Source organism: Ambystoma mexicanum, chromosome 7p (genome assembly GCF_040938575.1).
Source record: "Ambystoma mexicanum isolate Mex_15411 chromosome 7p, UKY_AmexF1_1, whole genome shotgun sequence".
In the NCBI taxonomy this organism is placed as follows: Eukaryota; Metazoa; Chordata; class Amphibia; order Caudata; family Ambystomatidae; genus Ambystoma; species Ambystoma mexicanum.
The window spans coordinates 11,791,783-11,816,883 of NC_090939.1; the positions used below are offsets into that span (position 1 = coordinate 11,791,783).

Genomic DNA, 25,101 nt, shown 5'->3' on the forward strand with positions numbered 1-25,101 from the left:
TCACACACATGAGCAAATCAACAGGAATGTTGCACCAGGCAGCACCATCCAAACACAAACAGCACGAGCAGCCAAAGGTGAGCCTGACGTCACATGCAACACGGGGAGTGCAGAACACATGCACACACGCCACCAGACTTAGATGCGTCTGTACTTCACCACCTGTCGCAGTGACATCGCCATCCATGTCACATCTGGCATTCAGCCTCCTACATGTCAGTGTCACATGCATCCATGTTGCATCACAGTTGCACACTTGTCATATACACACACATGCACATAGTGCAGATACATGCAGCAGGAACCAGCATCCATGTGTGATACCACAACCATGCCACAGTACATACACATAATTTTTACACGTGTGCACCCAGCCAACACATACACCATCGATGTGTCTCACACATGAGAGGAATCACATGTGGCTGGTTCACGTCCCTGTACATATGCATCCATACATGGCCCTACAAAGACATATGTGCAACCTGCACACTCCTGGCACACCACAACACGCACAGCGTCCAATCAGTGCCCATGTACACTTACCGCTCAACTCCAGACATGTCTGTGTCTCAAGGACCTGGACGTGGAGCGCTGGGCGTATACGTTCCAGGACCCTCATTTGGTTGTTGTTTAGGTGGACCAGGCACCCCTTGGCATCCGCTGCCTTCAAGAGGCGCCGGGCCTTGTTGAGGGTCCTGGACCCGAAGTCCTCCCAGCGCTTCCGGACGTGTTGAATGTTGTGGACTGCCACCCCCTCCTTGTTGATGGCAGTCAACAGGACTGCGAGAATTGTCCTTGGCCTCAAGCGCACGGATCGGATCTCTCCAGGACTGAAATCTCTGCACTGGCTTCCAGTGGCTGCGAAGATTAAGTTCAAAACCCTATACATCGTCCACAAGGCCTTCAAGGGCCTGGCCTCAATACCTTCAACTCTCCCTTCCTAAATATCTTCCCTCTCAAGCTCTTCGCTCATCTGCCTCCAACTCCCCCAGGGTCAGTCGCTTCTCCAAGCAAAGAGTTGGCGGTAGGTCTCTCTCCTCGGCTGGGGCCTCCCTCTGGAACAGCCTCCCTGAAACTCGAGGAGAACCATCTTTAGTTCCGTAAACACCTAAAAACCTCCTTCTTTGCTTCTGCTTTCTCTCCCCCTCTCCCCTGCTGAAGTCCTGGCTGATACTGTGACTGCTGGGTTACCTGGCCACCCATCTGATCTCAGGCCTAAGCCCTGCCAGTTGCAGGCTTGCGCTGCCTTCCTGGCAAACCCTGCACCTGGGGACTGTTTTCTGTATCCCATACAGTCCCCAAACCAGCACTTATGTATGCACTCACTCTGCATTTGCCACCAGCTGGCCGTTCTTTATTTATTTTATGTTATCATTTTATTATTACATGTACTGCACTTCCCCCCAGCACTTTTCTTTTCCCCCTTCACTTGCACTATCTGAATGACACCTGGCCTAGTAAGATCGTTGTCTGTCCTCCCTCTGTTCCCCCTCCCTTACCTCGTCGTGCCTTGAAACACTTGTGTATAGGCACGTTATAAATGTCATATCATATAAGTCACAATATCAATCCAGATCCTCTACCGTCCTTCATTGTCAGTGCGCAAACTTCCAAAGAGGGCATCGTACTGCCCCAGGACTTGCTCCACCAAGATACCAACTTCACTGGCACTGAAGCTGGTAGCCCTCTGCCTCTGCCAGATGGTGTTGTGTCCGACATGGCAACCCCAGAGGCAGGTGTGGGTGGGCAACTGGATCCTGGGGCTGGGCTGTGGAGCGATGGTATCCCAGTCGGGAGTCTTCTGTTCCAGCAGGGGTGGTCACAGCAACTGCATCCCTGCAGATGGCTGATGTGCAGGCACCAAATAGCAGGGCACGTGGGTAGCAGGCAGGCAGCAGCAGATGGCAGGTGGGAGCGTGCTCGGGGCTCTGGGGGGCAGGACAATGGCCTTTTGGGCAGGAGCGTGGTCTTCCGTGTGTTGTCGCGTGGCCAGCTTGATACGGAGTGATTTGGCACATGAAAAAAGTGCACGTCAGCATGTAAATCGAGGAAAGGATACACGCACGAGCGGGTGCATAGTGAATCAGCACGTGAAAAAACTGCACGTCCGCGTGTTAATGCATGTAATCCGAGGAAAGGGCCTACACGCGTAAGTGACGTGACGCGCATGGGCGTTTCCCTCAGCACGGGTTAAAGGTGAGTGGCTCCAGGCAGTTCGCTGTACATGCCTTTCGTGGATACCGACGTGTGTGTTGCTACTTCGTGTTGTTTTGCGCACCATCACTACTTCACAGCGCATCAAGGACGTATCTCTTCTTTTGGCGGGGGTATTGGCTACGCATGTTTTTCATTATCACGCTAGTCTGGCGGTGAGTCGCGCACGCTATTTTTCCCACTGCGGGTGCCCATGCGTATCGCGCACCCGTTTTCGAGGTCAGAGTAGCCTGTGTGTCGCATATGTGTTTTTCGTGTCCCTGGGTGCCCTCACGTACTGCTGGAGGTTAATTCCACACACGCGGGCTACCGGGTGCGTGCACGGTTTTACTGCAGTTTTGGGGTGCCTGAGCGTTGCGTGACCCGTCACTTCATCACCGGGGTCACATACAGCCTTGCAGGTGCAGGGGTGCTTATAACATTTTGTATCCCACCCCTTTCAACCCAATTGCCCAGGTCAATTGTCGTGTACACCTCCCATTGGCACTTCTCCATCTGTGCCAACACTACTCCATCTGTGCCATGGTTGGGAGGCCACCAAAGGTGAGGGGCGCCTCAGCTGGGCATACTCCTTGTAGCAGGCGTGGTCAGGGACATGGCCGGGGTGACCAGGGAGTAGGGGGGACTCCAGGGTGTCCAGGCTGGCTGCAGACGGGGAAGAGGCAGGGGTGCGCCAGCTCCAGACGATGTTGTGCCACATGTTGGTGCAGTCATGCCACCACCCCCTGCGGCTCCAGGAGATGCAGTTCTTGCATCTGGCACTGGCGCACATGTGACCCGGCAGTCCGTTTCATCGACTGCCACGGGCTCAAGGGTAGTGGTAGCTGCAGGTGCAGCTGTGGACACCAGCACCCAGGCTCAGGGTCTGCCAGCGCAGGCTGCGTTGGCACTTGAAGAGTCCATGGAAGATTTACAGGTGGTCAGGAGGCACACCGTAGGTGCACACAGGGCTGCCCAGACCGAGGCACGTGTCCCTGGGGCAGTAATCCTATCTGCTGCCCCGGCCAGCCGGGTGTTGGCAACTGCAGGGGCAGATGCAGCCAATACAACCCCGGTTGTGACTCTACCAACCAGGACAGTCCCTGTCAATGACCCTGGCCCAGCGGATGTTGCTGTGCAGGGTCCATTCCAGGGCACCCAGCAGCCACTGACGCAAGTCAGGGCCTCACTCCATGTTCCACCTGCCACTCCCTCTGCTCATTCCACTAGTGCCACTGCCCATACTGATCAGGGCGGCATTTGCCAGCCAGGGTCCAGACCAGAGTCCAAGAGGAGGAAGGTTGCACCTGCAGTATAGGCTGGGACCCCAAACACAGCTACGGCCTCCTGCATGTCGAGGAAGAAGCCTTTCTGCAAGCAGGAACTGGACTACCTCGTGGACTACGTGCGGGACCACAACCGTGACATGCTAGTGGGGCCGAATTGTCAAACTACGGCTGCCCATCGTGATACCCACTGGAAGCAAGTTGCGGAAGATGTGAGTGCATTCGGCCATGAGGTGCGCACAGCCCAAGAGTGCAAAAAGCATTGGAATGACCTCAAATGCAGCGCTAAGGCGAAGCGTGCCTCAAATTACAACATGACTCTGGTGACTGGCAGTGGGCCGGCACCTGAGGAGGTAGACCTCACTCCGCACGAGTCACTCGTTGCGGAGTTCATACCACCAGAATTGGTCGAAGGAGTGGGAGAGATGCAGGACTTTGATGCCCAGTCCAGTGAGTGTTGCTGCGTGTTTGTCAAGGCCATGGTTGTTTTACTCGTGTCATGTGTTGGGTATGACTACATGTCATGTGTACATGGTTCTCATGGGTGTCCTGTCAAAGATTCAACACCAAAAGGATTGAATGATGAAAGGGTCGAGGTAATTGGACCTAAGGCAAAAGGGTCGAATTTCTCATACAGAATATATATATGGTTAATGGTTTTCGTATAGTTAAAAATAAAAGTGGTTTATGGTACACTAACTGGGGTTGGGGGGAACCCCCAAACTATTGGCCCAAAAAAAAAAAAAATCGACCCTTTGCTTTTTTGGTCCTTTTGTTTCGACCCTTTGGTCAGTCGATCGTTTGCATTTGACCTAGAACCGTTTTCATGTGCAAGTCATGCAATGCTTCACTGATGCATGAGGATGGTGGACATGTTGAGCAGACAGGGACTGTCCTCATCACCACACTTGCACCATACTCACATGCTAGTCACCCGGATGCCCCTCCGGTCCATGTTCCAGCTCACTGGCCCTTCTGCATGTAGCCTGGGGTGTCCTTCCTCTCAGCACTGGGACTATGTCATTGCATGACTGATGTGCATGTGTCCCCTGCCTGCATGCAGGTACTCCACGTAGGCATGCTCCCTTGCCCCTCCACCCTCCCTGCACTCCAATTTCACCATTGCACTGTTGTGCATCATTTTGCGGTACTGCAATGGCCTGTTCAAGCCTCCTGTGTACATGCTAACTTCCACAAGCCAACCTGCCAGACACATGCAGTGGGGTACACCTTCTGTCCTTCATGCAGGGTGTCTCACTTGGACTGTGCAGATGGCCCATTCATGCCCATTCATGCTCCATGTGCATTCCACGCGTCCCCCTATGTGCCCTTGACTGGATGCTCATTGTAGTACGTGTCCAGGGTGACCTACATTTCATGGCATTCCACCATCCATCCCATGGCCACTCTGGCCCAGTCCTGCATCACACACATGTTTAGGGTGTCACAGTCTGTGTTCTCCCCCAGTTTCAGGATGCTAGTCAACACTGGCTGCCAATACACAGGTCTCTGGTCACCCTTTTGCCACCATGCAACGCATCCCTGTATTTTCACTCGGGGGGTCCGGGGGGGTCGCTTGTAGCCATGCAACCCATTGCATTGCACGTGATGCCTGAACTTGCCCATGCACTGCCTTCACATGTTTTGATGCACATCATGAAGTACTTGTTCATGTAGATAGTGAGTAACGTACACATGTTCTGCACTGCATCAACCAACTTCGGAGCCATGTAACACCGTTCTACATGCGTACTCACTGATGAAATGTCAAATTGACCAGGCATGCATGGCAGGTTCTCTTTTGTGTGTGACATGTCTGCTTCATGTGTTGGCTGTCTGTGTGATGTCCATATGTGACTGTGTTAAGTGCTTCTAACATGTGTGCTAATGTTTTTTTCCCTCCACTTTTCAGATGATGACGCAATGGAGGCAGAGGATGGTGGTGTCATGCCAGGTACAGGATTATCACAACCGCAACCCGGCACAAGTGGGGGTCGTGGGGTGGTAGACCACGAGAACCCACGTGTGCTACAGTCCATCTTGTATTTGGCTGGCAATGAGTCCAGCCCAGATGACCACTCTGACGACCATGTCGAGTTGTATGTGCATAAGGTCCATACGTCAGGGGTGAGAGATTCTGATGTGGACAATCCTCTTACCGCGACACCTGCACAGAGGGGCCAGACAGTGGTGGGACCTCCGCCTTTGGTGGATCAGGATGCAGGGTCACCCTCCACACCAGTCGCTGATGTGCCTGGGGCATCACGTAGACGGGGGCATGTAGTCGTGCAGCTGCGGGCGGTGCCAACCCAACGAGGACGCCCGGTCCTTGGGTCCCGCAGGTGTCAAGCCCAGCAACCCGGTGGCCGCGAGCCACCGAGGTATACTGAGTGGGAGCAAGACATGAATGCCAATTCAGAACGTCAGGGGGCAGCACTTGATAACATCGCTGTGAGCATGGAATGTGTGGCCCAATCCTGCTCCCCCCTGCTAGGCAGGTGCTTCCCCAGCGGCAGGCGGCACAGTCCACGGCCTGCTCGCTCAGGCTGGGCATGGCGGCCTCTGACAGGGCATGCCAGGCTGAAATGTTGTCTCTGCGTCAAGCAATTATGCTCACGCAGAGGCACACATGGAGGCCCTGAGGGCTGAGTATCAGTCCCTCAGATCCACTCTGGGTGCCCTCTTAATGTCCCAGAGGGTGCGGTCAGAGGAGAGGTTTGAGCAGCTTGAGCGTACCATCTCGGTTGAGCTACGTGCTTGCCGGGAGGTGCATCAGTTGTCCAGCCAGACCACGCAGGAAGAACTCTGTGTTACACGAGTTACCTTGCAAGAGGAAGCACGTGTATCACGGGAGGTTCTGCATGCAGACCTGCGTGTCATTGCCACACAGAACCAGGCTCAACCGTCCGGCAGACTTGCTGCCGACGAGGGGCAAGCTGCACCTAGGCGTGGTCAGGCTCCTGGCCCACGTCCTCCGATTCAGGGTGAGGCAGACTCGGATGACAAGATATCTCCCACACAGGTCACGCTGTGCAGGCGTTGAGCCCATGGAGGTTTTTTTTTTGTCTGAATATCATTGCATGTGGGTGTTGAGGTGCACCCTGTACCCCCCCCTCCTGTGTTCCTCCCCCCCAGGTCGTATGTGGCCATTTTTGATTTTTGCTTTTAGTTTAGTTAGTTAATATTGACTATTTGATAGTTATTTTAATTAGGTTATGTAGGTTGTTCATTGTTAGTTTAATTAGTTCATATAGTTTAATATTGTTTGTCTATTGTGCTTTCATGTGACGGCGTGGTGCTTTGTGGCTTTTGAAAGCATCCACTGTCTGTTCCAGCTGGCCCCTTCAAGCTTGTCTTGTGTATGTGTTTGCAGCTTGGGGTCCTGACACACATGGGCCACTCCTGCTTCCCTTATCAATGGGCTCACAAGGATGGTTCGGTGTAACAAAATATTACACAAGGGCTTTGGACTTGCCTCATAACTGTGGCCTGTCTGCTGCTGTACTACTTATGTTAACACCCCTAGTGGGGATTGGTTGCGTTTCATCCACCCCATGTCTGTGATGAATTTGGGCAAGTATGTGATTAATTTCTCCATTAATTGATGTGGATTGTGATGTATGTTATTGTCTTGCCTGTATATGTGCTTGATGCACTTCATGCTGTAGACAGTAGCCTGCACCCTTGGCCTGTCAAAGTGACACTGATGGTGGGAGGAGTTTGGATGTAGCTCTGTAACCTGGCCCAGTGACAACCAGCATGTAGACACACACAGGAAACTTTCCAGCCTTATTGCTTTGTTTAATGCCCTTTCTGCAGGAAGATGAGCCTCCAGACTACCTTTGCCAGCAGACACAGGGACGACTAATCCAGGAAACTGGCCACTTTCAGTGGTGCAGACGTGTGGATGTGTGCGCAAGCAGATGCACAGGGCTTGTGCTCAGACGTCCGACAGAAGCAGACGTGTCTCCAGGAGCTCCTGCCAAGGTGAGCAACACAACGGCCCACACCGCAGACTACCTTCTACCAGGCCACTTGCACATGGGAGCTAAGTAGCAACAGTGCTAGGGAGGTTTGCCAGGCATTGTTGGGGAAGCACACAGTACAGCTGACATGCATTGAGGGCCAAATGCCAATTACCATTACAAGTTGCCAGGGGCACACGCAGGGGCCATCAAACATATCCTCAAGTACCTCCTGCTCCATTGAAAATGAGTAATTAGGGTAGTAGCGTTCCTAGCCAGAAACTGATGCAGCGCACAGGGACGACTAGCGAGGCTCAGACTTCTGGTGAGTGCATGTCATTTGCATGTGCAAATTGCCACGTGCACTGCCTATTTAAATCTGCGACGGCCAAAATACAACTTGTACTGAAGTTGCACCTTGCTATATGCGTCTTGCAGCTCACCCAGGGACCATTCTATCATGTCTGATTCTTGACCCATTGGTCTTCCATTTCCCGCACAGCCACATGCGCCGGCCTTACTGCATTGACAGTGTATGTACCATTGGTGGGCCAAGCTAACGTATGGGTACATGGCAGCAGACAGGGGTGTTTGTGGAGGAGTCACTTTATTTGGGGCATGGATGGGGTTGTGTGTGTGTGTGTGTTGTAAACACACATTCAGATCAGTAATTCACCTTCTCTTCGCAGCATTGAAGTGCTCCTGTTACCGGACCTGAGAGTGCGCAGGCAGGAGGCCAGCACTCACCCCAGAGATAAGTCTCTCTTTGGCTTGCATTTGACTAATTTGGTACAATGTGCATGATGTACATGTTTTCTCTAATTGAGTATGTGTTTTTGTGATTAGTTGTATTTTGTCTACTTTCCCTTGCAAATCCACATCCACTCTCCTGCCCCTCTTTCCGGTTATCCTGAATAACAATGCCTGTCCATGCGGCATATCCCTGACCCTCCTTCCCCACTGTGGTGTCAGAGGCCTGTGTAAGTTTGACCTTGCAGGCGCCCAGACCACGGAGGGGGTGGTTGGTTCGTGCTACTCCTGCGCATGGACACCGGAGCTGTGACACTACCCATCAGTTGTTGCATCATCATTGTATTTAATGTACCGTAAATGGTACCCATCCTGTTGGACCATTGTTCAACTGTGCTACCTTGGTTGTTCTATCATTGTGCTTGTACATGTGCGTTGACATTTCCTTCTACTTCAAGTCATCTACTGGAGACTCTTCCAGGTTTTTTTTGATGCTTACAGCCTTTTTCCCTGGTTTGTGGGTTCGCCTACTTGGAGTTCTATGTGATTCGGTATTTTTAGCAGTCAAGGTGGACTCTGAGGGGGCTGGACCCTATTTACACGCTAGCTGGAACATGGAGACCAAGGGGTAGGATGATCCTGTAGCCAGGTAGACTTGGAGGAAGAAGGCTACATACCCCAGAGACAGTTGTTCAGAAGGTCACGGTGAGGAGTAAGGGAGGGCATTTTGTTGTTGGACAGTTGGCTTGGCCTACAGTGTTTTGGGTACTCTTGACATTGTAATAGTGGGGTACTATGTACATGATGTGTTGTGCTGCTTAATGCCTGTTCCTGTGTTGTCTTTACTGTTCAGGTGTCAGGGGATTGGTGTGGTTTGACATGCTGGGGTGTTCACATGGCCATGTGATGTGTACAGGACACTGAGGGTCACTTGATTTCACATGCATTTATTGAGTGCATGTCCCTAATGACACACACAGTTGCACAATGATCCAACACACGTACATCCACCCTTCCATGGCCTCAGGTGCACACAGATTGCATTCTCAGGCCCGCGGTGTCCATGCAGCACATGATCTATTACCATTTGGGTACCCTGTACATGCGTCATTTGGTTCTAGATTTCATTAGTCTTTTTCATGTGATGCTATCTGCAACATTATGGCTGCTCAAAGTGCTGTGTGCTGAGCAGTGTGTTGCAGGAGACATACACAGCACACGGGTTCAAGAGTCAGGATTTTGCCATGCCCACTGTGCATGTGAATGGGCATTCAGTGTTGTGTTCATGCTACGACTGTTGGAAGGCATTGTGTCTGACTTTGTATGTGTGGGAGGTTGTTGGTCAGTCATTTCATCTGATTCCATGTCAGACCTCATTGTCTCATGCCAGTTTTCACTTATGACATGTCACTTTGTATATTATTGGTCATGTGTTGGCCTTTTGCTATTGCATGCCATGTGATGGTGTAGCAGACAAGGGTGATGTGGTTTGGGTGACATACCAGGGATTGTGATGGACTGTTCTGCAGGGGTGTGTGATACACACCTTGCATGTGTTTCTTTAGGTCACACAGGATTGGTTATGTTTAAGTAGCTAGGGATGCACACAATGTAGCACATCCGTGGCAACATTCTCAGGGTGGCAAGGTTGTGACAGTTGACAGTCTCTTTGTCATCATCGATTGTCACCTGGTATGTGCCAGGACTGTGTGCACTCCGCAGGGGTGGGAGTTTAGGTGAAGAATGTGGCCACAAGCTCGGTCCGGGCTGCCTCGCCACATGCCCTGTCCCCGCCCATGGGCAGCACCTGTGCCTGTGGTTGGGGATGTAGGGGCACCACCATGTCCACCGGTACCTCCCGCCGTGTTGCAACATTGTGCAGGACACATGCTGCCACAATGATCCTGCACACTACTGGGGGTGCATATAGTAGCTGCCCACCAGAGCGGTCAAGGGAGCGGAAGTGTGACTTGAGCACTCCGAATGTGTGCTCCACTATGCCCCTGGTTGCAATATGGGCAGCGTTGTATTTTACCTGGGGTGGTAGGGTGGGGTGGGGTTCCGGATTGGCGTCATGTGGTTGCTCAGAGGGTAGGCACTGTCCCCTTGGGAGGTGATAATAGTTGAGATTATTGGGGTTTGTGTATTTTTTTATTATTATTACTTGTATATAATCAAAAGAAAAATGATTTTTACAAGAAAGAAAGGTACAAATTTTCCCTGTGAAGATAACAGTAGATTATTAGTTTAGTTCCATTAAGTCCATTGACTTCCGGGCATCCGTTGAGGATAGAATTGCAGCCTAAACCAAACCACCTGTTTATGTTATATTGTTATTGTTGGTCCTGGTTAGGTTGGTTTGTGATTGATCATTGGAATCCTTTGCGTTTATTTTGACAAATGCGGCTTCCATTAGTTTACATGTAGCCACTGCCCAACGAGCCTTTTCCCCGGAGATGAGGCGACACCACCATGTGTCTTCTTCCAGCAACACAGAGTTCACCCACAGAGGCGACAATATGGCTGTGCGTTCAGGGTTAAGAGACGGGCAGTTTAACAAAAGATGGCGGACTGTTTCTTTAGAGTCCTCGATATGACACAGTCTGCATGTTGTATCGCTAGTTAAACTTCTTATCCCCAGAATCTCTCTGGTATGTAGGAGATTTAAACGTGCTCTTAAGAAGTTAGTTCGAAGTTTCTTGTCTGGGAATTTTCTGCAGTACTCCAGCGGGGAATTTAACTTGTTATATGTAGGCGGAAGGTGTTGTAAGAGTTTGAGCGCACTAATTTTCTCACCGGTCTTTATCCAGTCTAAATTTTTCAGCTTCTGGGTCACTCTCTGAGGGCGAGATATTAAGTCCTCACTGCTACAGGCTACTTCTTCCAGTTTATGTTCCTGTCGTCTGATCCAGTTCTGAATCTGCTTACATTTCGTCAGTTCAAGCTCTTTGGCGATGGTATTAAAAATGGGAAGGCCATCTTGAATGAGCGTCTTTCTGTACATGGCCAGGGACGAAATGCTAACAGTGGCTTCCAGTGACAGGAGACCCAGGTCTCTTCTGACGGCCGCCATCGGGATCGAGTTCGGTAGACCTAGAACCGTTCTCCAGATGTATCCCTCCAGTCTCTGCCATAATAGGTTGGGCATAGTGATGGTGGCGTCCATGCCGTAAGTTAGTGCGGGTACTATTTTACCTTTGTAGAACTTTATGGCTGGGATCATCGAGAATTTCCGATCAATCATCCGCAGTTGGGAGGACAAGTTTTTAGCTTTGTCCCAAAGATATAATTGCATTTTTCTCTCCTGCGGTGTTCCATCAATGATGACTCCCAGATATTTAAAGTGAGGGACGACTTCGATTCGACATTTGTTCACTGACCAGGAGTGAGATGGATTCTTCGGTTGCTTGTTTTTAGCGAAGATCATGATTTTTGTCTTGTTGCTGTTTATTGTGAGGTTATTGTTATCCATGTATTTTCCCAGATTGTCCAGCTGACGTTGGAGCCCTATAGGGGTCTGGTCTAAGAGTATCATGTCGTCAGCATATAGCATACGGGACATCTTGATTGCGCCCAACTTCGGTGGGAAACTCCGTACGGCTTCCTCCGAGTCCTTGAAGTCTCCCAGAAAGGCTACAAAGAGGGCCGGAGCCAGGGGGCAGCCTTGTTTCACTCCTCTTTCGGCATGAATTTCTTTAGTCAGTGTACCTTGTAAATTTAGGCGGACATGAAGAGTGGTATTCGAATGCAGAGCTATGATAGGTTGGAGAATTTCTTCTGGACAGCTCCAGCGTTTTAGTTTGTTCCAGAGAAGCGTTCTATCGACTCTATCAAACGCCTGCGAGAGGTCAATAAAGGCTGCGTAAACTGTTGGTGCTCCTTGTTTTATTTTGGCCTTTAGAATACTTAATATGAGAATATTCACTGCAGTGCCCCCGTTTTTCTTAAAGCCCAGTTGGATTGGGTCTTCGCACGGCGCGACTTTTGCCCAACTGCGAAAATGTTGGAGAAGGAGCGTGGCAAATAATTTGCCCATGATATCCAATAGGGCAATCGGCCGATAGTTAGACGGGTCCTCTCTATTTCCTTTTTTGAATATGGGAATAATCGTGGCTTTTGTCCATGAGACGGGAATATGTCTACTGGAGGTACAATGCGTGAACAAAAGACTGATGAAGTCCGTCCATTCGGTAATGTGTTTTTTTAGGTCAGTATTCGTGAGGCCATCTGGACCAGGCGCTCTGGATGTTTTTAGCTTTCGAATTGCCTCACTTATATCTGCCTTTTCGGATAAATCAATCCATGGAGCCAGTCTTGGCTCCGGATCACACATTGTATTTGTTGTGGGAGAGGAAAAAAGATCGGTGAAGAATTCGACCCAGGCGGCTTCGGGGACTGAATTGATCATATTAATTTGTGTATTTCCCTGCGAGTTGTTAATCAGGGCCCAGAAGTCAGCTGATTTCTTGGACACTAAGGCTCTCATCATAGTTTCCGCGTCATTCTGGTAAAGAACTGCCCTGCGTAATCTAACCCAGGCTTTATAGTTCTTAAGTTCTTTTGTCCAAAGTTCCCACCCCTTGATGGAGTTTTCCACTTTGGCGCGTCGTTTCAATTTTCTGACTGCCTTTTTCTTTTCCGCTACAATTTTGTCGTATGTGTGATTATAGGTGGTCTGGTTGACCTTAGGCTCCTTCTGCTTCGTCTTGAACTTTGCCAGGAGCGGGATATAGTTAGGTCTTGAGCACGTCTCAGAAAAAGTTGCATGAGCCCCCACAGTGTAGTATTGTTGCGTCATAGCTCGAACGCTGGCAGCTGTCATGCGCAATCGAGTCTGTTGGGGATTGCACTCAATCGAAGGGGTATAAGTTCTGGTTTCCCTGGCGATAGAAGTCCATCTTATGGTAAGCATGTTATGATCGCTCGCGAGGGTTTTGATCACCTTGTAACATTCCATTTCTAAAGTCATGGCGTTAGAGGTGTAAATATAGTCGAGCGTGGCTGTGGAAGAGCCTCTTTCCCAAGTCGGAATTTGGGTTTGCCAGTCCTTCATCCATGCTACATTGTGTAAATTTCTGGAAGCCATCAATTCCATCCAGGCCTGTCCTCTCACTTCAGTTTGCGTGGTCGGGACTGTTTTTAGACCAGCCTCTTTCGGATGAGGACACTTAGAATTCAAATCCCCGCATATTATGATATGCGCCGTGTTCGACTCAATCACAATGGCGTCAATCGTTTCGGCCATAGATTGACAGAAGGCAATGGTGGACGTTCTTTGGGGATTCCAATATGTCGTAATGACAGCAAGGGAGGTGTCTATCCAAAGTCTGGTGGTTTCTGAGTAGTGAGTCCATTGTATGAGAATTGCCAGGATCCCATAGGTTTTAACAAACGTTTTGATGATTTTCAGATGTTGTCCTGTCCTTACGGCAATCAGAAGGCCAGCCGAAGGCCGGCCTAGGAATCCTCTAACTGCCGGGGAAGTCTCTATCTCAAATCCATCCATGTTCGGTTTTTCCAGAAGCCATGTCTCTTGGAGGCAGAGAATGTCGAAGCGGCCCAGGTCTTCACTATTAGGATCGGTTAAATGTGCATGTCCTCTGGTGTTCCATGAGGCTAGCATCACCACCTTAGGGTGGGTGGGTTCTTTCGCTTCGCTAAATAGTTGCTATCTGCTTCTATTAGAGCTGAGAGCTCCTTTTAGCCAGTTCCACGGACCACCTGTAGATGTATCTTTCTTTATCTTAGCCGGAGGATCATGGTGTCGCTTATTCGGGGAGTAGTGCGTGCGATTTCTATTAGAGTCGAGTCTTCTTCGTTGCGGAGAGCCATGTCGTAGCCTTTCACTTCTTTGATATCCACGGTGTCTGATTAGAGTCGCTTTGTCCGGGCTAATTCTTGATCTTACTTGATAGTTTTGGGACGGAAAGACTTCATCGGTATCAGTCGAGTATTTACGATTGTGTTTTTCTTCACGCTTCCCCGGATTGACCCTCGGCTCCATTCTTCGTGCTATGTTGAGATCTTCCCTATGTGTCTCCTGTTTCGTGTCTGGCTGGACCTGGAAATGATTTTTTAGTTCTGCTCTTCGAGCAGAGTACTGCTCGTCGTAATTAGCTTCCTTTTTCCTTTTGTTAGTATACGATTCTTTCTGATTTCCTCTTTTGCATGGTGGATCCTGGCTTGTAATTTCGGTTAGGAGGAGGCCAGCAGTTTTTAATTCTTTTGCCGCTTCCTGACTCAGATTTTGAATTGCGCCTGCCTTAATATGGAGATAGGCTTTAGCCTTGTTGTCTCTGTGATATGGCTCTATTAAATTGAAGTCTTCCGTTTTCAGAGACTTCAGGCTGGATATGGACGATGTTATCTTTAGGACTGTTCTGCGGTTAAGGACCATGTATTTATCTCTGCTCGATATTTGTTCTAGTTTGAAAAGTCGAGTTGCTTTCTCTACTTTAGCCGTCGCCTCTGATTTTTGGGTTGGTATATGTAGTCGGCAAGGATGCGTCTGCCGGGTTCCTTTTGTGCCCGCATTGGTGGTGGTTATGTGCCGCCCTTGTGGGGCAGCGTCTATATGTGTCATAGCGCATTCACCCTCATTTGTGTGTAGTATCACGGGACCTTCCACTGTAGCACATTTAGCTAGAGGCGGAATTGAGGTTATCAAGGGACTGATTTCTGTCTCATGATGTTCTTTAGACTTAGGAGATAGATCTTGTTCACTGTGGACAGACATATTGTTCAAGATGCTAGAGTCCAAGAAATCAGCAGTTGATTTGGGCGATTGAGCTAAGTCAATCGCTGATACAGCCATTGATTTCCCTTTGGCCGTAATTTCTTTACCTGCCATGATTGCCTGTGTGGCCAATGCTGACTTGACTGGAGAGGGCGGTCGTCGCAGTGGATCTTTTTTCTCCTTTTCTGTTAGTGTAAGGGCCTTTTTTCCTTGTATCGGGAGTGTGGCAGTCTTCAGGTTAGTTCTGCTCGTCATTGTGGCTGGTTTTGGCTTGATCGTGAATATTGATGCTAATTCATCGTCTCCTTTCCTAGATATAGTCTGTGTGGATTTTTGTTCCACAAGGACAGGTGCAGTGGGATTTTGAAACTTGATTGCCGTCGTATTTTCAAAGTCTAGATCAATTTCCTCTCTTTTCCTTTGGGCAATATCGTATTTCAGATCTATTGCCGATATAAACCCCTCAAGGAAAGTCAGCTTTGATTGGATAATTGCTAAAGTAGCTGTGTTATCTCTTGATGTTTCGCCTAAGGTTTCATATAGTTTGCAAAAGGGAGCCATCGCAATAGTTATTGCTGACATGATCGTAGTCATGTCTCTCTTATTATTTGGTAAATCTTTATGTATTGATGTTTGCGAGTCAGGTGGTCTTCCATTTTTTGATGAGGTGTCTCTACCATCTGTGGGTAGAGTGTTCGAAACTGAGTGCCGGCGTCTCGTTGTGGTGTACTCAGTCTCCGGAAGATTTGGTAGTCTAGGCGAGGAGTTCCATGGGCCATTAATCGAGCTACGTTGTGGCACAGAATCAAGAGTGGGGTCTTGTGGAGTAGACCGAAGATTGGAGGATGGAAGATGAATTTTTGCCCAGGGTTGTGGGCTCATTAGTCTCTGAGAGGGATATACTTTAGGTTGGAGCAGATCCAAGATGTCCAGTATTCCCTGTTGATGCCGATGATCTTCAGGCGCTGTAGACTCTCTTATAGAGTCCATATTTCTTCGGTCCAAGTAACTGCCACTCCCTGCCTGCGGCTCTGTGGCCTGACTTTGTTTCCTGTAATTCGGGCAGGACAGAACAGGTTGCGAGAGCCCTATCTGATCTGTCTGCATTTCTGGCTGTTGCATTTGGATAGGCTGAACGGATATAGGCGGTTCAGGTCCAGGTAGATCCAATATGCCTGAATTAATTCGTCGAGTATATGGAACTGTATGGACTCCTTTCGTAGACAGACGGTCTGATTGGGTGCACTGTTCTGTATCGCTGATGTTCACGTCAGTAGATTGAGGATAGATGTCTTCTGACAGCGTCACATCATTCTGTATTTTGCGGCCAGGTACTGATTTTCTGTTTTTTGATACTGGGGAGCAGTGCGCTGTATTGGTTACGTTCCCATCCGTAGGTTGAGGCTGGATGTCTTCCGTCGGGATCACCTCTAACTGTTTTAATTGGCCAGATATTAGTTTTCTGCATTTTGGTAAAGGGGGCGTCTCCTCCAATGCTTCTAGAATTTCTGCATCTGAAAGTTCGGAGTCCTGAGAGAGTTTCCGTTTTCCTTGTATCTTAAAGAAGTTCAAGAGGGCATTAGAGAGCAGCGGAATTGGCAGGGACTGCTTCCCCAGCCCTCGTTTTTTGGTCAAAGACTGTGACCCGGTTCTTCTGGTCGTTTTGTTTTCTTTAACATCACCATCTTCTTTTCTTTTTTGTATAGGTGTTTGGTCATTAGTTCCTTGTGGCGGAGGTAGCTTCGATTTCTGCTTGCCTCTTCTTTTATATTGAATTCTTTTCTTATTAGGCAGAGAATTCAGTTTAGGGTTAGAAGTGTCCAAGGCCTTGAATTGTAGATCAGCGTTTGAGTCTAGGCTCATTATGGAAGGTGGGGTTTGCTTATTTGAGACCTCTACTGTCTGAGGGCAGGTGGGGTCTTCTGTAGGTGAAATAGAGATCTGTATTAATGAATCATCATTTGGCTGCGGAATCGATGTGTGAGTTTCCTCAAAATGGCGTGGTAACAGAGCAGTTGACAGTGATACATTTTCTTTGAGACTTTGTTCAGGAGAATGAGCCGTGATCTCTTGCGGCAATGAGTGAACCAAGGCCATTATGGTCGACTGGGAGGAGGTCCCCCTATTTCCGGGGTCCAGATTCCGTAAACTATGATTTTCCAATATCTCCGCCGCCGCCTTCAAGTCCGCCTGTGGACCGCCTTCGCTAGACATAATAGCAGGATTAATTATCTGAGTTTCTGGAGATTTTCCCACAAGCCCCGAAAATGTCGTCCGTGGCTCCTGTGAGGGTGAATGATTAACTCCACGCCCCCTTGCCACCGCCCTCAGACCCACAGCGAGAGATCCTCCGATCTGCTCGATGTTAGGGCCACTCGCCAGAGCGGTAGGGAGGTCGATGGCGCAGGTAGGCGGAGTCATCATCCGACTGTTCTCCAGTGCCAAGGCGAGAGAGGCACATCCCTCTGCACCTCCAGATCCCAGCGCGGCCACGGGTATCTGCGTCTGACGTGATGGTATGACTGAGCCGACTGAGCCCTGCGCAGGTCCTAGCTTAAGCGTCGGTACAAAGTTGTGTGAGTTAGGAAGCTGAGAATGGGGCGTGGACACAGTATTTTTTTTCAAATGGCTTCTGAGACAGCGTTGCTCGGCATCCTCCTCCATTCTCAGCTGGAGATAGGGCAGTGCAGACTCAGATACTGGAATGCAGATAGAGGGACACCGCGGTCACCAAAGGCGGGGGTTGAGGGGGCGTGTAGGAAAGAGTGGCTTGAAGGAGGATGTTCAGCAGGATATTCAGCAAAACCGGAGTGCTCCAGGAAAAGTGACAGGTGCAAACAGACGAGAAGAAAAATTCCAACAATGAGGGGAATAGAGAAATAGTGGGTCCCACCTCACCTCCGTGTGGATCGTGCCAGGCCAGCAGCGGATGACCCCGCGGATGATCCAGGGGGGCGAAGCCCACTCCGCGCGCGCTCCGCGCTGTAGGTAGGTTTTTGTAGGCAGTGGAGCTTCTTTTCCTTAAAGCAGCAGCCGTCCAAACAGAGAAGCACAGAGGCACGTCCTCTCACACTGGTGTACTGGTGCAGACTGGTACTCTGCACGGTTTGTGTATTTGGCTGTGTGTGACATGCATGCATGTGCACAGGCATTTGTACTCACCTAGGAGCCATGTGTCGCCATGCTGCCCAGCTTCCAGGGCCCGGCTCAGGGCGGACATTCTGTATATGAAACTGTCATGGGTGGAGCCAGGGTAGTTTGCATAGACAGAGGTTATGATTCCCTTGGCATCGCATATCACCTGCACGTTGATGGAATGCCAGTGCTTGAGGTTTCGATAGATGTGCTCAGTGGCCCTAGGTGGACATAGGGCCACATGGGTGCAATCAATGGCACTGAGCACTTTGGGGAAGTGTGCCACCACCCTGTAAAAGTCCTGGACCACGGCCTGCCTTTCTGCATGTGTTCTGGGCATGTATATGTGCCTGCGGACTGAGGGGCGTGCAGTGATGATTGCCAACACCTGGTGTAGGCAGCGTGACTGCGTGGCCTGTGAGACCCCCCCCCCCCCACTATGGCAGTAGTCCGCTGAAATGACCCAGTGGCCAAAAAATGCAGGACATTGAGAACCTTCTCCAAGGGGCTCAATGCTTGGGAGCACAGGGTGCGGGATGTAAGGTCATCTTCCCACTCCCCGACGAGGTCTAGGATGATATGAGGTGGAAACCTATACCTCCCATAGACGTGGTCGTCGGGCATCCCAAAAAGGCTGGTCCGGGGTAAAAATAATGTGGGCCCTGGCTATTCTCCTCCTCCTGCGGTGTCCCACGATCAGTGCTGCGACAAATGGGGCATTCATCGTAGCTGTATATACGTGTTTGTTGTTTGCGCGCACTTTTATACTGTGCGCGGGGACGCTTCCGCCTGCCTCTGTGTGGCAGACGTATTGACACCTATGCACGTCTTTTGCCGTGCGCGGATTTCCCGTATTCGAATCCATGAATACGGGTTGTTCGCGTGCGTGTGGGCGTTCCGTGTATTTCCCTGCAGTACTTCCCCAGTTACGCCTTCTTTTTCATGCGTTGTTCCCCATTCTGCGTGTTACGCCCCGTGTCCCGTCCCCTCTTTGGTGTGTGCGCAGACGTTGCGTGCTTTACCTGCGCGCGTCGCGCACAGCGTTCGGGATGTTGCAATGACGTGTGCGCCACGCACGGGTTTGGCGCACATCCCGAGAAAGACACACGCAGGGACTTCCATGAATCGCACGCTTGCGCATGCGCTTCCTTTTTCACGCTTGCACCATCTTGCACCACTTTTTTCGGCGCACGTTTGTTCCATGAATCGGCCCCTAAAATCGCATGGTCGTACTTTCTTCCCTTGTAATTTTGTTTCGACTATGAAACCCAGTACCTGTTACGTAAACTTTGTTTCTTTATTGATTAGCCAAAATGTGAGAGGCACAATAACTCCTAATTGATTTAGAATCTGAGTTTGGGGTCACACAGCATTATGTAACATTGTAGTATGTATAATTGAGCACTAAGTAGATGCTTTAGTCACTTACTTTGGATTAGGGAATATTTTAATTCTTAATGTTTATGTAAATATGTATTTGTAAATAATTGATCTTAAGATGATGTGTTAAAAGAATCATTTATTTTTGTAAAGGTGTTTTTTTACCAAATACAAATTTAAAAAAAACAAAAGAAACTCCAGTCTTTGTCCCACTGTTTCCTATGGGAAGACTTTTCCAACTCTTTGAAGCATCTGAAAGGAACCTTAAACATGATTTATCTGTGAACTCTGACCTATGGGGTGGGGTATTGTTGGGAAGGAGACGGTCCTATCCCACCCCCCTAGGGTTTCCCGCGGTAAATACATCACGTGTAGGCCAACGGGGGAGAAACACCTACCCCCACGGTACGCCTCCTTAGGACATAACAGAAACTTATAGGAATAATACAGTTTACAGCCCCAAGAACAGACACCATTTTGTATTAGACAAGATGCCATCTTTTTACTAGGCCCAAAAATCATCCCTCTGTAAAACTCAGCTATCCCAGGCCCGGCACCTCACACAGAGAGCCCAAGACATCACCATCCCCTGACAGCTCTGCGCAAGCCTTGTTCACACGGAAGTCCAGCCATTTATTTTTGCAATTGTTTAGTATCATTTCCACAGAATGTGCTCACTGCAGAGCGTGAGATCAAAGCAAGCCCCAGCACAAGTGCCCATCCATTTCCACAAAACCGCCCAGACCCTCTCAACTCCCACCCAGCCAGGCCAGGGTCTGCCAGTCACCGACCCTCCACTCTCTTTCAGGTTGATACATATCTGACCCTCTCTCACTTGCCATTTCAGAACACCCACCATACATTAAATACCATGCAGCAGTATATTTTCTCTAAACCAACACATGTCTGTTTGTATCATGAGGCATCAGGTAACATGCATAGTAGATCAAACCCCCAGGGGGGAGACACCTGGGAGCAGGACCCGGGTATCAATGAAGCCCTGAATGTAGAGGTCGGAATGCCAATATATTAACCAATTTGCTCTAAGAATCCCCATTCCTGCAAGGATTTTATGTTCACCCTTATTCTCGTATTATCAGTTCCTGTTGTTTAGTTTAGATAGTTAGACAAGTGTCACATTTGTCCTGACCTTCACCGCGTAGATGAGCCCAGCTGACCCACATACAACCACATCGACTGGGAAGCAGTGGCCAATTGCAGCCTGCATCCCCTATAGAGCAGGCTGTGCCATACGGCCTCTCCAATTGCACTGTGGTTTTGTACCCTACATAATGATGCACTGATGACAAAATTGTGCCTTATAATGTGCTGCCCGTGTAACCTTTGGCAGAGCGCTTTCCTTGGATACTTTATTTTATAGAAAGGTTGTTATCCTGGCAACTTATCTCTTGGTCTCATTCCTGACGGGGCGCGTTAGCTTTATTTTGTGAGGACACTTCTTAGGGTACCCGCCTTCAGTATCCAATGGAAGTGGTACTGTGAACATGTGCACAGTGTGTCACATATGGACTTGGTGATAGGAGGAGAGAGGGAGAGCCAGTTAATGCTTTTGGAAAATGAATCACAGCGCACATGGTGCATGTAATCACTATGTTATGACTGTCGTGTGTGCATCCTTCATGCACGGTTAGGAAAGGGTTGCTTACTCAGCTTTTGTAACCCTCTATATGATATCAGTCATTTATAACACGCCTGTACACAAGTGTTTCAAGGCGCGACAAGGGAGGGGAGACAGAGGGAGGACAAGATAAACGATCTTACTAGGCCTTGTGTCATTCAGATCATGCACGTGCGAGAATGAGAAGTGCAAGGGGGAAGCGGGGGTGCAAGAGAGAGGAGGGGGGGGGACAAGGCAGCAATGGTCTGAGTAATTGCATAATTGCAGCCGGGGCAGCACGGCTCTGGGTAGTGCCAGGAGAACAAGGGACGATATGGTTACAGTTACAGACCTTCAGTGCGTGGCAGGCCCGGAGGCAGTGCAAGGGTGACCGATTAAGAAAGAGCCTGGAATGAGTGAGACTCTGAGGGTGGCCAAGCCACCAGTCGGTACAGCAGACGGGTAGGTCAGGTAGGTCAGCAGGGGAGGGAGAGAGAGAGAGAAAGCAGAGGGGAAGAGGAATGTTTTTAGCTGCTTCTGGAACTTCAGGTGGACTGGCTCAAGTTTGAGATGGGGAGGGAGGCCATTCCAGAGAGGCACCTGTAGAAGAGAGAGATCTACCACTCTCTGTAAGGTTTGGACGCTTCTCCAGGCAGAGTTGGAGGTAGCTGAGCGAAGGGCTCAAGAAGGAAGGTATTTTGGAAGAGAGTGTTCGATGTAGTGCGGACTCCAGCCCCAGAAAGCCTTGTGGACATTCCAAAGGATCTTGAACTTGTTCCTTGCAGTCACCGGGAGCCAGTTGAGAGATTTCAGGGCTGGAGAGATACAGTCCTTGGGCTTGAGGCCAAGAATAAGTCTTGCAGTCCTGTTTTGGATTAGTTGCAGATGGTGAAGAGTAGAGGAAGGCAGATTGAGAAAGAGGATGTTGGCGTAGTCCAGCCTACTGAGAACCAGGGCTCTGGAGACCGTGAGCTTCTGGGGGAAAGTGAGAAAGGGAAGAGTCCCTTTGAGGAGGTGCAGCTGGTAGTGGGATTGCTTGGCGACATACGAGATGTGAGGAGAGAAAGAGAGAGTGGAGTCGAAGATGACACCAAGGTTTTTGCCCTGCAGGAAGGTGAAGGAAGAGGGCCCAAGGCGGGTAGTTAGTGTGAGAGGGAGGTAAGGGAAACGGGGGCAAGGGTCCCAAATGAGAAGGATCTTTGTCTTACTGGCATTAAGGCAGAGATCGTTCGAGGCGCACCAATCCTGAATCACAGATAGACAGTCAGGAATGCCCGAGAGGGCGACATCGGAAGTTAGAGAAGAAGGTAGAGATCAGGTGGCACAAAGGGGCCAAGTAGAGGTTGAAAAACAAGGGTGAGAGGTTAGAGCCCTGGGGAACGCCACAGGTAGAGAGAGCTGGCGTGAGAAAAAAGGGACTAAATTGGGCCTGGGAGGTGCGGTCCAAGAGGAAGGAGGTCAGAAACATCAGGGCCCGATCCGTGATGCCCAGGACCTCAAGGAGTCGATTGATCAGGATGGTGTGGTTGACTTTATCGAAAGCAGAGGTTAGATCAAGGAGTGTAAGGATAGAAGGAATGCTGTAATCAAGGTTGGTGAGCAGATCTTCACAGGTGTTCAGGAGAGTAGTTTCTGTGCCTCTGGCAGTTCTGAAACCAGACTGATGGTCATGCAGATGATTTAGGTCTGTTTGACTGAAAGAAATTGACCTTTTCATATTTGACCACATTTTATGTGGTCGTTTCTGGGTTCGAAATGTACCACTCCCGCCCACTCTTACCTATTCCCTTAACCCACCACACATATACATTTATTTTATCTTGACCAAAATTCAACAAAAAAATATTGTCAAATAGAAAAGGTCAATTTGACCTGCGATTAAGTATAGTAATACCAAGTAGAAAACCAACCGATTCATTGTGGAGAGTAAGCTGGGAGATGGCCAGCTTTTCAAGGAGTTTAACCAGGAAAGGGGTGATGGAGATTGGGCGATAGTTTGCCAGGCAGGTAGGACCGGCAGGCGGCTTCTTGAGGAGGGGGTGCATAAGGGAGTGCTTAAGGGGAGAGGGGAAAATGACAGTGGCAAAAGAGTGATTCATGAAATTGGCCAAGGCTGGAGTGAGGGTGTCAATATGGTCCTGGAGGAGCAGGGGAGCACCCGTTTGGATGGCTTTCATAGATCGGATTTCTCTTGAAACCTCGTCAGGTGTTGCCAGAGAGAAAGAGGAGAAAGGAGAAGGATAGGGAGAGATGGCCAAAGGCGGGCTGAGAGAGAGGAGGAGGAGATAGAGGACAGGTTGTCCTGAGTTTTAGCAGAGAAGTGAGAGGCCAGAGCCGTACAGAGGTTCTGGGAGGGAGCAGGAGAGGTAGAGACTGCAACAGGATTGGCTAGAGTTCTTTGCAGATTTTAAAGAGTTCCGCCATATTGTTAGAGGCTGCAGAGCCGCGTGCCTGAATGTGTGCTCTCTTCTTGGACAGGACAGAGTCTGTATTGCCTTTGGAGCAGACGCCAGGCATGTTTGTCCGAGGATGCGCCCGAAGCCCTCCCCTTCTTCTCAGCCACCCTGCACTTGCGTTTCAGGATGGCGAGATCGGAATCATACCAAGAGTTGCACTTGGAGGTAGGCTTCAGCCAGATTGTCATGACAGGGGCAAGGATGTGCTGAGTGTTGGAGATAGAAAGATGCAGGTTAGAGAGGGCTGTGTCAGGGTGCGAGTCAGCCGCAGAAGTGGGAGTTGCAGAGAAAGTAGATACAAAGTCTTCCACTGACACTCGCTTCATGGGCCGAATGACAGACAAGGTAGGTGGCAGTGCTGAGGGGGGCTTTGCATGAGGGATTGAGAGTTTCAGATGAGAGTAGAGCAGAAAGGGGTCAGTCCAAGAGAGGGGAGTGGTGAGAGGGTTACATAGGGTGATGTCTGAGGTGATGAGAACATCCAAAGTATGTCCGGCAGAGTTTGTTGGGCCTGACAGCAGTATGGAAAGCGAGAGAGTGGAGAGGTCGACCCATTCAGAGAGGAAGAGGGCGACCTGGTCAGGTGGCCTGTAGATGGTGGGCGCAGTTAGAGATAGGACAGGAGAGATAGAGAGCCTGCGCATAAGGCATTCAAAGGAGGAGTAGGCCTGCGTAGGGATGACAGAGGCCGGGACTCACTCCGGAAAGATCAGGGCTACATCACCTCCAGGGCGGTTGGTTCTTGGAGGATCTTGCAGCCCACAGGGAGAAGAGTGTCAAAACTTGTGACAGAAGTGGCCGTAAACCATATCCTGGTGGAGCAAGACATCTAGGTCAAGTTCTTCGAGGAGGTGACAGATGTCAGAGGAGTGTTTGACAGCAGAACAAGATTTGAGAGTAGCGACATGGAGCAGGTTGCCACATTTGAAAGACTTCCGTGGAGGGATACAGGCTTGAGGCACACCCTGCAGAGGTAGTAGAGGGGCCAGAGTGAAGGTATAAGTCATGAAAGCAAGACCCAGATTCCTTTTCCTTCGGGAAAACGAGATGCTCACCACCAGCTTCTGTAGCAGTGATCATGAAGGGACATATTGGATAGTGAGGGATAGAAAGTTATCATGGGTGGGAATTAGCTGATCGGGGACCAGATGATCTGTCCCAAGGGTCCGCTAATCTATCCCCGACCAGGGGTCTGCCCCAGAAAGCACATGGAACAGCATAATCTGTAGTCTAAGAATAAAGATATCGGAATCAATTTAAAGACATCACATACCCAGACTCCTCCACTATGGGAACCTGGTCGAAGCCCTTCTCGCGCAAAACTTCAATGGTTCTCTCACAAGTGACACTCGGAAGCACCGTCAGAGGAGCGCAGAGGTTTAACTCCTGTACCTTGACATTCCACCACCTGAAAAAGAAAAGAGATGCGTAACTCTGAGACAGAAGTGTTCTGGGAACTTTTAGATGGCACACAATGTAGACACCATCTTGTATTGCAGAGACTCCACAGAGAGGAAGAGGTGCTGGGTAAGAAGAAAGCTCTCAGTTGAGAGAAACAAAAACAGAAGGAGCCTTCAGC

General features: G+C 49.7%; 1 protein-coding gene across 4 annotated transcripts in view; it reads right to left on the minus strand.

Annotated features, from left to right (window-relative positions):
* Positions 1–25,101, minus strand: part of LOC138525617 (cystathionine beta-synthase-like protein) — a 398,784-nt gene that overhangs the window by 87,823 nt on the left and 285,860 nt on the right. For all 4 annotated transcript variants that reach the window (XM_069635667.1, XM_069635666.1, XM_069635665.1 and 1 more), the window contains exon 13: positions 24,796–24,930. In XM_069635667.1, the coding sequence (XP_069491768.1) occupies positions 24,796–24,930 (135 nt within the window). The remainder of the gene's footprint in view (positions 1–24,795; positions 24,931–25,101) is intronic.